At 40.3% G+C, this 12940-nt stretch overlaps 1 protein-coding gene across 1 annotated transcript; it reads left to right on the forward strand.

Annotated features, from left to right (window-relative positions):
* Positions 1–7598: 7598 nt before the first annotated feature.
* On the forward strand, positions 7599–12492 carry SPRY1 (sprouty RTK signaling antagonist 1). Its single transcript, XM_015811484.1, has 2 exons — positions 7599–7710; positions 11170–12492. Exon 2 carries the CDS (start codon positions 11225–11227, stop codon positions 12182–12184), a length of 960 nt encoding a protein of 319 aa, XP_015666970.1. The 5' UTR covers positions 7599–7710; positions 11170–11224; the 3' UTR covers positions 12185–12492.
* The last annotated feature ends 448 nt before the right edge of the window (positions 12493–12940 follow it).

Below are 12940 nucleotides of genomic sequence, written 5' to 3' on the forward strand. Positions count from 1 at the left end.
GTAGTGCCAAGTGCCTTGATAACACAATTGACCACAGAATGCTTTGTTAGATTTTTTTCCCTCCTCTCCTCTTTTCCTAGAGAAAACTGGGAGACAATGCAATTGCTGACTTAGTAGCAATGATTTTAAGCAATTAATTATGATAAACAGTGGAGAAAATAAACATCTAGAACACAAGTATAGATAACAGAAAAATAGCAAAGGGAGTGAAGGCTGTTTAAGAGAACATTTAATCAGAAACCAAAGGATAGTTAAGGTATCCTACTTACATCCTATTTCCAAGATGTAGCCTATCTACTGTTTACTGAAAACAGTACTTAGTATTTTAGTAGACAAAATGTTGCAATATTAAACTCGTTTAACCTTGCATGAGCCCAACAAGCCTAAATACTTCGATGCAACACATTGATTTCAATGTATTGCTGGTTGTTTTCTTCTGAAAAGAGAATTTTTACATGGTAGTCTCATTATGAGCTTCGGATGGCCACTTAATAATAAAATGATTTGATGTTTAAGAATTTTTAATTTAAATAATGAATAGCTTTATGGTGTAGAGATGTCATTCCAATCTAACATGTCAACAATTCTAGTATCCCAACAGCTTTAGGAATTTCTGCTAAGTGATGGAGACCAAAAGAGTTTTAATAAAGTATAAAATAAGTGTGGTGCTTATCTTGCCTATACCATCTGATAGTAAAACTTGGGAGACCAACAGTGCTTTCTCTTGTCCTTGGATGGCTGCTTGGCTAGAGGGACTTTCCATCTCTCCCAGAAGTCTCTGAACTGGCTGGCTCTTGGCTGGATGGCATAAGACTGAATGAAGAGAGTGGACTTATTTGGTGCACTTAGTGAGAATCAGGTGAGGGAGGAGCAACTGTCTCTGATCTGCCTCTGTTTTGGGAGGTGTGGTTTCCTGGTGGCCTGGTGAGAGCAGGTGAGAATTGGATAGGTGTGAATGTATGAGTGGAAGTTGCAAGGGGGAAAGCAACTGGGTCAATGAGATCTGCTGAGTGCTACAGATAGAATCAGTGCTATAGCCTAAGGATTCTCCTAAGCAAGGTTGAAGCAATAGTGAATGCGAGGAATGGAGGACAGAAAGGAACATCAATACTGTAGATGGATAGAGGAAAGTATATGGGGAGATGATGTCGTGGTGCTGTCTTCTGGCCTTTTGTGCTCTGCCTCATACCCTGGTCACTGATGTTTGAAAGCACAGGCTTCTCTCTGCTGCTACTGAATGCCAGGTCTACCAGTAATGCCTCCATTGTGTATAATTTGATTATGGATGATAGGAGAGGCTTGATATTATTGAGGCCTGGATGGGTGCAAGGTAATGGTTGCTGTCTCAGAGTTGTGCCCATCTGGGTTTTGGGTGTAGCATTAACTTAAACCCTGGGACGGGTGGTGGAATTACTATGATCATTCAGGATTCTGGTGGCATTTAGAAAAGAATAGAATAACAGAATTGGAAGGGACCTTGGAAGTCTTCTAGTCCAACTCCCTGCTCAGGCAGGAAACCCTATACCATTTCAGAAAAATGGTCGTCCAATCTCTTCTTAAAAATGTCCAGTGTTGGAGCACTCACAATTTCCAGAGGCAGGCTTTCCACTTGTTAATTGTTCTAACCGTCAGGAAATTTCTTCTCAGCTCTCCCTTTGATTAGTTTCCAACCATTGCTTCTTGTCCTGCCCTCAGGTACTTTGGAGAATAGCTTGACTTCCTCTTCTTTGTGGCAACCCCTGAGATATTGGAACACTGCTATCATTTCACCTCTACTCCTTCTCTTTATTAAACTGGACATACCCAATTCCAGTAACCATCTTTATATGTTTTAGCCCCAGTCCCCTGATCATCTTTGTTGCTCTTCTCTGCACTGCAGCACACTGCTGACTCATATTTAAATGATTGTCCACTAGGACTCCAAGGTCCCCCTCATAGTTACTACTATTCAGCCAGGTACCACCTACAGTATACTGTACCTGTGCATTTGGTTTTTCGTGCCTAAATATAGAGCCTTACTTTTTTCACCATTGAATTTCATTTTGTTAGATAGCGCTCAATGTTCAAGTCTGTCAAGATCCTTCTGTATCTTAAGCCTATCTTCTGGAGTGTTGGCTATTCCTGTCAGCTTGGTGTCTTATGCAAATTTGATGAGTTTCCCTGTCTATCCCCTCATCCAAATCATTGATGAAGATGTTGAAGAGTATTGGGCCTAAAACAGAGCCTTGGGGTACCCCACTACATACTTCACTCTGTGTAGATGCAGTTCCATTGGGGACTACACGCTGAGTGCGGTCGATCAGCCAGTTATGAATCCATCTGGTGGTGATGTTGCCTAACCCACATTTTTTTATCTTATCTGGTAGCAGGTTGTGGTCTACCTTATCAAATGCCTTACTGAAGTTCAAGTAAATGATATCCACATTTTAATGTGCTCTATATGGGCATTCTAGAATAACTTCTGGATGTTTCAGTTGGGCCAGAATGCAAAGGCATGGGCAATTATGGGAATATCTTGCTTTGCCTATATTACACCTTTGGTCTAAGCTACACTGGCTTCTAGATTGCTTGTTGGTGCAATTCAAGCTGCTTGCTTTTACCTATAAACCCCTACATGCCATGAGGCCCAGAAATTTGAAGGACTGCCTTATTGCCATAATTTCTATAATACTGTTGGTGAATGGTGTGCTTGAGATCAACTTTATTTACTTGTGTTTTTATTTTTTTAAATATATATTTATATTGTATTTTAATTTTTGTTATCCACCTGATGGCTGCCACATAAATTCATATAAATAAATAGCAATAGCATTTAGACTTATATATCACTTTATAGTACTTTACAGCCCTAAGCAATTTACAGAGTCAGCATATTGCCTCCAACAACCTGGGTTCTCATTTTTACCAGCCTTGGAAAGATGGAAGGCTGATTCAATCTTGAGCTGGATTGAACTGCTTGCAGTCGGCAGAATTAGCCTGCAATACTGCATTCTAACCACTGTGCTACCACGGATTTTCCACTGAATCAAGTTCATTATTGCATTAATACAGTAAATGGATGATTTGAACGAACCTAGAAATATATTTCAGGTCTTACTCATCTGTTATTGTCTATACCACTCTTCAAAGATGTCATCTATATTTTAAGTTCTTCTTAAGCAAGATTTAGATCCAGATTTTAAAAGTGAAAGGACAATTTGAGAATATAAGAAGAATGTATTTGAACTAGTGCTAACTCTGCTTTTTAAATCATATTCCTCATATTTAAGAAGTGGTTTCTATTCCAGGAACAAACTTTTGGCTACAGCTGTTCTAAAAGCAATGTTCTATTTATCATTTTTGTTAGATTCTCTCTGTGCTTTTATCAATGTAATTAACAGAGCCAGCTCATTTCACCATTTACACAATATATCAAAGTATATTAAAATTTGCAGTCCTCAACTATGTTCACCAATTTTTGCAATTCAGGATGACACAATGCATCTTAAATGATACACTGATACTTCTAAATGTCTTGAAAACATGTGCTTAAAAACTAAAGCACTTTGAGATGTTCTCAAGGTTGTGATTGCTATCATTTTTTTTCAAAGGAAGATATTCTATCAAGAACATATGGAGAAAGAAACTTGGTATAACTTATACAATCATCCCACATCACCATTGTCAGAGCATGCACAGTCTTATTGCACAGAGATAACCCAGGAGTAAACACAGTAAACAGTGGTCTATATTAAATGGTGGTTTATATTACACTATCTACAATATCATACACCAGGAACAATATACATACACTTGCTAATACAGCAGGCTCTAACACACAGCAGGAAACAGAAGAGAAAGCACACATCTGTGGAGCCTTCCCTTTTATACTAAGCCAGTGATGGTGAATCTTTTAGAGACCGAGTGCCCAAACTGCAACCAAAAACCCACTTATGTATCGATGGGTGCCAATTGGGCGTGGCCCATTGGGTGGGTGTGGCCAATTGGGTGGGCGTGGTCCATATGGTGGGCATGGCTGCAGTGGTAATGGCAGACTGGGTGGGACTAAAAAGTTCAATCAATTACAACTTTGTGAGATCTTTTTTTTCCTCGCGAGAAGTTAAAATTGATTGATTGATTGATTGAACCTATTTTTTTTGCACATGGAGGTGCAGGCCTAAAGCGAAAAGGTTTTATAAAACCCAGCTGAAGGCCTAGGACTGGGGCGACAGCGTGTGTGCCCACAGAGAGGGCTCTGCGTGCCACCTGTGGCAGCCATGCCATAACTTCGCCACCACGGTACTAAGCTCTTAAAGAGATACAGACCCTGCTTGCTCTTAAAGAGCCATAGACCCTACTGAGTCATTCCCAACATTACATCATACATCTTACATTACATCAGCTGGTTAGCTTCTAAATAATTACCTTGAAAACCATTATACATACTTAACAATAGCATTTTATATAAGATTTTGTACTGTACCATGTTTTAAATCAAGCTAAACTTTGAATAATGTTAATGATTTAAATTTATATCAAGTTTATATCTTGTTACAATCATAAGTAAACTCTCAGAAGATCACATAAAGACATGATCACAAATAATAGATTAGATATGAACTCCAAAAAGTACCTAGCACCAACACCCAAACATCCTGAGGAAAGTGCCATCTTTAGCTGTCTCCAGAAAGCAGAAATAAAATAATTCAAAATAATTCACAACCAAATTTTCATTCAGATTTTGGATAATCTGTTTACAAACTTTCAGAAAATGTTTCTTCTCTTTCCCTTGGTAGAGGAAAGAGAAAAAAAATGGGAGAAAATGCTTTAACATGAGGATTGGTGATAGACAAAATATGGTCTATATTATATTCAGCAAGTGAGCCTTGCAAAATGATTGACCGGAGCTGGACATGGCGGACTTGAAAATGGTTGAGTTGTTCTTGCTATATGATGAGGAAGAGGAAGAGAAGATTGTAAGGGCAGCAATGCAAATACCCTTCTCCCATTGCCTTGCTAAAATTTCCCATTTGGCCACACAAATGGGGAGCTGAAAGGAGGATGTTTACATTTAGATAATGACACTAACAAGATGTCCTACCCAGACATAAATTTCCGAACTTTTTACTATTTTTTTTGCAGACTTTTTGTATGTTATTTTTTAAACCTTTTACAGCTTTTATTATTTATGCTGTTTTGATATATTGTCCCTTTTTAATTTCTTTTAGCTCTTCTTCCCCCCCCCCCGACTATTTCGAGAATTGTTATTACAAGCTATATAAATAAATACAAAGCGATCTCATTCAAAAGAGCCCTCACAGAAACTTGTTTGTTTAGCACATGAATTTGGGGGAATCTGATAGACAGACTAGCCTTCAAGGGTACCATACAATGATAATAGCTTAATAAAATTTAATTGGGGATTCTACTTTTTAAAATACTATTTCTATTTTGGATTGTATATAACAATTAAGAACATGCATAAATGAAACAAGTACATGCATCAATCCTCTGAAAAAGTCTGTAATCTACAAATGCAGATTACAAGCAAATACTACAAATATAGCATTAAATATTTTATTCCAGATTTATTAAAAATGACTACTAGACCTGTGTATCAGAATTAAGATTGCAAAATTATGAAGCACCACAAATCTTACTCCTACATAAATATGCATATAATTATATTGGTGAAAAGTATCATATGTCCTTTATGAACTCATTGAATGAGTTTAGTACAACCACAATTTATATGTCTAAGAAAAAGACAAAGTCATTACAAGCATTAAAAAAAATAGTCATAAAGATTATATTCTCAGAGAGGCATTTTAAAAAATTGTGTCTGCAAATAATCCAAGTCAGGGCAACATTACTTCTCGTATTATTTTTCGTGACGTGAAGGGGAAAACATGAAGAAGGTTGGTAAACAATCATTATAACTGGGACGCTCAGAGACATGAATGAGTAAGATGAAACAGTGTAGCTGCGGGGAAGAAACTCCACTCCGGGTTTTTCTGGTCGCTCTCTGAGTGACAGATTGACATCACTGGAGGCGTGAGGAAGGATTGAGGTGGGGGCTCCGTGCTGAAATGCTGCCGTGCGGAGTTTAGCTCGTTCTGAAACAGCTACGCTCGCGCACAAAAGAGCTTGCAAAGTGATAGCTGCAGCGGGCAAAGTCAACCAACTGCCGTCTCTCCGAGCAGGCGACTTCGATTTAATTCTATTCCCGTGGGATTTAATTTAAGGGAACGGCTCCTAACCTTTGCATTCGGTAATCACGATCTGGAGGTTTTTGCAAGGCTTTCGGAAGTAGCTCAGGTGCTGTGCGTGTGCGAGTGCGAGTGCGTGTAAGAGAGAGAGAGAGATTCATTTTAAATGCGCGTATCTGTAAGTGGGTGCAACCAACTTATGGCTTAAACGCTCCCGGCTTTGGAAACGTTTAAAATAAATGGATACCAGTATTGACATTCGTGAGTTTTTGATGGTTTAACGATCTGCAACACCCTTAATAAGTAAAGCAGCTAAGTTGTTTCAAATGTAGATCCAGTAACTCTTTTGGGGGAATTTAACGAATGCAAAAAAAAAAAACAAAAAACCCAAAACAGTGCGCCATTTGTCCTCCCTCCGTGAAATCCTTTTGCAACCTTTGTACCTTTTCGGGTTACACGGGTATTCAGCTCAAACACCAACTGTATGCGTGCGTGTGTCTGTGTGCGTGTGAGGAGAGAGAGAGAAAGAGAGAGGGGAGATGTATTGACTCTCTAGGGCTACTCCTCCCTCCTCCCCAGTGAGATTGTTGGTGCAATCAGCCTGTCAACCAAGCTGCGCCAAGAAGCACATGGTAGCTTTGCTTCTTGCCTCTTCTGTTACGCCCGCGAGGATGTCTTGCGCCTCCTGGTTGCATTTTTTATTGATGTTAGATTTCCTCCCCTCCCCCAGGCATTTCCCTTGCACTTTGCTTCGCTTAAGGTTGGAGCGGAAAGCTGCGGGCCAAGGACCATGTGGTGAAAAGAAGGTTAGAGTCGAGGAAGTGGTTGGACTTATCTGCTACACGCGCGCCTGACTGGGAGGGGAAAATCTGCGCCTCCAAAGGGAAAAAAAGAAAAAGAAAAAGCTCCAACTTGGCGGAAGGCAGGAGGGAGAAGCGAACGTGCCGCAGCAAGCTTGCTTCGCGAAAAGGCGGCTACTCCTTTCTGGTGGTTTTTTTTTTTCCCCCCACCCCCCTCCGAAGTCATTCTCCGCTTAGGAGCGACCCTCTCTCGGGCTGTGTGGATGCAGCGCGTGGTGGAAAAGCTGTAGCCCGAATTTGCAAAACCAGTTCGGCCTCTTCTCCTACCGACTACCGAAGAAGACTCTTTGGGATTTGCTCTTTGGAGAAAATTTCCCGAGTAACTAGTTGCAGGGCAGGGGCGCGCAGTGTAAGCAGACACCCCTTTGAATGTTTGTGTTGGGAAGGCGAGCTGTTTGGGGGGGCGAACGAGTTGGGCTGCCTTTCGTTCGAGGACCAGGATTTTGCGACCGCTGGGCGCGAGTCGAGAAAAGGCGAAGAGAAACAAACTTGGCTTCTCGGACCAGACGACAGCTGGAGAGCAAAGGTTGGGGGGAGCCGAGAAGGTTTTGCCCTCTGGAATGAGTTTTCCTGAGCTTTAAGACTTCTCTGAGCCTCGCACGCTACCTTATGGATCTAACTTAGCAGGGAGGTGCCTTCACGCGGATTTGCCATTCAAAAACGTAAGTTTGTGCCCGTCCCCTTTCTTGTCCTAACTTGGCTTGCAAAATGGATTCTCGCTGCCTTTTTTTTTTGCACGTGTGGCGCTCAAGTATTCAGCAGGTGCCCTGGCATGTCCCCTTCCTAGTTAGAGGAGTTTTCTGTGGGCCCAGCTTGAAGAGGGGATCCGAGGGTGGCGCTGCGATCGCTGGAGGGCTCGTTTGCATAGATTTCCTTGGCTTAAAGAGAGGCGGCTTCGATTGTCTTCCAGCCCAGATTTGCTGGGCTCTGAACTTGTGACTTCGGACAAGGCATAGGCGTGCGTGTTGTTGTAAAGAGAAGTGGGGTGGCTGGATCAAAGAGTTAAGACCTGCCGACCTTTGCTGCCAACTGCTTCGGTGGAGAAGTATGCCCTTTTTTGACCGTTAGAGATCTTTGATGCCAATGCCAGGTCTTTAACCCACTCCTCTGGTGTAGTCTTTTGATCGCGTTTGGCACAGGTGACCCTGGAAGGAAATCATTTTGGATTGCTTGATTGTTGGATGATGCCGAAATAAGTTGACCAGGTTGGGTCTTGCTTCTACTGTTGCTGATGGTATGCTTGCACATATGTTTCTGGAAACTGCTCTGTCCAGCCCTATCAGAGTTGTCTTGTTTATTCTCAAGAGTACAGATATGGCTCAGAAAGGAGAGTATACAATTGTGTAACTGTGTTGGCCACATATTGTAAAACACTTTAAAAAAAAAAAAAGGGATTGGATTTATTTTTTTCATCACAGGAATTAGAGCTCTACTCTGCTACATGCCGTTCTGTGGATGTGAAGTGTGTTGAGGACAGGTGGATGTCATAATAATCCCTACTAATTCCGCGGATTTTATGCTAAGAAGCAAGGTCGACTTTTTGTTTCAAATAGTTCACTAAATAATCCCCAACAGTTTTTTCTAAGAATGCAGATCTTAAAAATGTGTGTGTGTGTGTATGTGTGTGTGCATGAACTATGTGTAGTCAATAGTGGAGGGATTTTCCCTTGCAATATGGGCGAGATTCTAGTGGGTCACTGAAGAGGCAGGGAGGCTGCAAGAAGGAAATGGTGTTTCAGGCAGAGATAAAAAGGCTTCCCCGCCCTCCCCCACCTTCTTAGAAATCATTGAAGGGAAAAGGGAGGGGGGAATCCCTGCATGCTCAAACTAGCACACACAAATCTTCCATATTTGTCTTGAAAGGTACAGGAGGCAGTGCAGCTTTAAGCATTGGAAAGTCCGCCCCCCTGAGGTAATAGTAACCTTAGCCGATTCCCCTCCTATTCTGCAAATGGGGGGTGAAAAAAAATCCCTTGTTTTCATTCATAACTTTTTCTTTTTCTATCCAGCTCTGCATTCATTGCTCTCTCTGAGCTCAGATTGCATGTGGGCAGTGCAACCACTGCCTCACCAGCCTGTTGCTGCTCCGTTTCTCTCAAGTCCAGGGAAACCAGATTTTTGTAGGGCTTGTTCACCTTCCTACCATTTTGAAGGCTAGTAATGAAGTAAATCAAGAAACATGTCAGGCTTTGTCCCACAAAGCACGGGACTTAAAACTAATAAAAACAATCCTGATTTTGGGTATCAGTTGTACAACTTACTATCTAAGAGAAGTAGTCTTTTTTTTTAACTTAATCAGGCTATAGCATCCAAAACATTTTAGAAAATAAGTACTCTGGAACAATCAGAAGTCACTTCCAAATAAACTCTACTTTTTAAAGAAGGAACAAAATAATTACATTCCATCTTGCTGTTTCTTGTACATAATTAGATTTTTGAAAGCCACAACTGTCTAAGAAAAAATAATCTAATTTCCAGTCTTCTCTTTTATCCCAGTAGAATTTTTTTGAATAGTTTCTAGAACTTTATGGAAAGGTTATTGTGTGGATTATATTTGTGTTCTGGCCTGTGGTGTCTGGGTGGGTGTATAAAAATGTGTTTCTATAAGTATGTGGAAAGTAAGGTAGCATTTTTTGCTGGAAAGCAGTTATTTAATTTGTATAATTACTAAATGGTAAGCTTCCGTTTATAATTATATTACCACAGTTTCAAATGCTATAGCTCAATTTCTTACTTCTGTTTGGCCTTTCAAAGCAGCTCACAACATGATGTATAAGATACATACAACTTAAATATATTTAAAAAATAATGTGGCCTGTTTTATAAAGCAAAATATTGTGAATATTTAGTTCAAATTTTTTTCTCAGCTCTAAACTAGTTAGATGACTTTCAGCTTTTTGAGTCTTTGCATACTAAAGGTTTATGTGACATTTTGGGCATATTGGTCAAGTGCTGCACAGCCTTATTTTATACCTTATTTTACATTAACTCAGATGAGAAATTATGGGGATATTTTTCCAAATCATGGGCTGTATCTCATTCAAAATTGTCATGGTCAAAAATTGTCTGTCTTTGTGTAGAGCACTTTCCACAAAAACCTGTATTAACGGTTGTCATAGTGGTCTCAAGAAAGTAAATACAGATTCAAGTTTCGCTTTCTCTTTTTTAAATTAATATGAAAAGGAATGTTTTGAATCTTGTCTATCTATGGTATGCTTTTCTCATCACACATCATGCTTAGGTCTTTTTTTCCCTCTAGCGTCTTATTCATCCAAAGAACCTGCAGGTACATTTGCAAAGATCTGATAAATGTAGTGGGTTATTTGCCTATCTCTTCTCCTGATATCCTTTCCTTCCTCTACCTCCTTTCACACCCTGCATTATATGCATGGGCCCTTGGAGAAAGATGTTGTGTAACAGGATGTTGTTTACATCTGGTGTTTTGCTCTAACAAGCACTAGACATTGAATGTATGTATGTATGTATGCATTACATAAATGCACACTGCCCAGAAATGATTCACATACTTTTCCCATTGGTAATTGGCTTGAGGCATCATGGAATTACAACTAAAAGTACTGCTAAGCTGACAATGTTTAAAATAAAGAATGGTCTTAGAATGCAGCTTGGACAAGTAAAACAGCCTACCAAAAATCTAATTAAGAATTTTCACGTCTCCTTTTGTTTAGAATTTGAATGTGTTCTATCAATCTTTATCATATGCTCTGAAACTTGGTGTGGCTTTGCATGTTTTATGTTGCAATCGAATGATAACTGGTGGCAATGGAGCAGAAATAATTATACTACTTTTGCGATAGCATGTGAGGCAGTAAAGAATCTACTTTTGATCAAATGCAGTGAAACCATAATATTATACTTAAAAATGAAATCACATTACAATTTACTAAAAAGCAAAATGCTTGATTTTTAACCACAATAATTTCAGTATATTTTGTTTATGTTGTCATCTATATTGGTGTGCCTAACTTAGGGCAATTTCCCTATCTGTCTCTATTAGGATATTGGGGCAATATTGTGGCTTGTTGTAAAAGGTTAAATTTTTTTCCCAAAAAAACTTCTTGGAACTTACTCATCTTTCCAATTTTCTTCCTTCCTTTTAGGATTTCAGATGCATGCCCAGTTTCTGGTGAATGCCAGAATTAGAGACCACTACCGATGGAGTCCACAGGTCAGCATGGAAACAGCAGTTCGTTAGTTGTCCAGCAGCTTTTTCTGGACAACCGGCAGAGGTTGGACTATGAAAGAGATATTCAGGCAGCTGCCATCTTGTCACTGGACCAGATCAAGACTCTCAGGGGTAGCAATGAATACACTGAAGGTCCATCTGTGGTGAAAAAGTCTGCTCCACGAACAGCTCCAAGACAAGAAAAACATGAAAGGACTCATGAAATCTTACCAATAAATGTGAATAATAATTATGAGCCCAGACCCAGCCATCCTGGACATGTGCTACATCAACACAACTCAAGGGTTCCTGTTTTGAGCAGATCTACAAGCACTGGAAGTGCAGCTAGTTCTGGAAGCAACAGCAGTGCTTCTTCAGAGCAGGGCCTTCTATTAAGATCACCACCATCAAGGCTGGGCCCGGGTCAGAGATTTGAAAGGCCAATCAGGACGCAACCCAAGCCATCATCTTTGATTGTAGATGACCTGAAAAGTCCTTTGAAAGAGGATTCTACTCAACATAAGTTCATATGTGAACAGTGTGGGAAGTGCAAATGTGGAGAATGCACAGCACCCAGGGCCTTGCCTTCTTGCTTGGCCTGCAACAGACAGTGCTTGTGCTCAGCAGAAAGCCTGGTGGAATATAGCACCTGTATGTGTCTGGTCAAAGGAATTTTCTACCACTGTTCCAACGATGATGAAGGGGACTCGTACGCGGATAATCCATGCTCATGCTCCCAGTCACACTGCTGCTCACGGTACCTATGCATGGGGGCCATGGCTTTGTTTCTTCCTTGCCTGCTCTGTTACCCTCCTGCAAAAGGATGCCTAAAACTGTGCCGTGGGTGTTACGATTGGATGAATCGTCCAGGATGCCGGTGCAAAAACTCCAATACAGTTTATTGTAAACTGGAAAGTTGTCCATCTAGGGGTCAAGGCAAGCCCTCCTGATTTCTGGAGAGAAAGATTCAGTTCCTCAGACACCATCTCTCAGATTGTGGCTGACTTTTCTGTCTTCATTCCCCTTTTTTCTTATCATGCCCAAGATCCTCTTTCACTTCCTTTGCTTATCTCAGTGAAGGGCAAATCTGAATGCAGTGGCCTTCGGTAAGTGTGGCTCATGTGCTGGTGTCTTTTTTCATCTTGGCAAGTCATCTCAGGACTCTGAGTAATAGACTCCTGAAAGAAGTAATGAGGGTACTGGGTTTTTCTGAAGTCCTTTATTCTGCAAACAACTTTCCAAAGAGGCTGTTTTGTTTTGTTTTGTTCTATTTTTAACTAACTTTAATTACTTTCAAGTGTTTTTTTTTCCCAATTCTTCCCATTCCCCTTTTTAAAAAAAGGCTGCACAATCCAGTTATTTCCATTAAACAAAGCGGAAAGGAAAGAAAAAAAGATGGGTTGAAATTTAGTAAACCTAGTCTCCTGCCCATCCACCCCCATTTTTTAAAAAATTAACCACCTACAGTTTGCTCATTCCTTGGCTACTATTTTTTTCAATCCAGATTTTAAATATTTACCTTCATTGCCATCATTACAGGTTTGTTCATAAGCTTCTGTTGTTTTCAGACACACACACACACACACACACACACACACACACACACACAGCCTATCTGTCACTTTTATTTTGATACTAAAGTTGGTTTCTTCATATCTGAATAATACAGGTAGTAATACAATTTAAGTTGTATAAGCCTTCTTTGA

This window comes from Protobothrops mucrosquamatus, unplaced genomic scaffold (assembly GCF_001527695.2).
Source record: "Protobothrops mucrosquamatus isolate PMUCROS unplaced genomic scaffold, P.Mucros_1.0 scaffold_50, whole genome shotgun sequence".
NCBI classification, from domain to species: Eukaryota; Metazoa; Chordata; class Lepidosauria; order Squamata; family Viperidae; genus Protobothrops; species Protobothrops mucrosquamatus.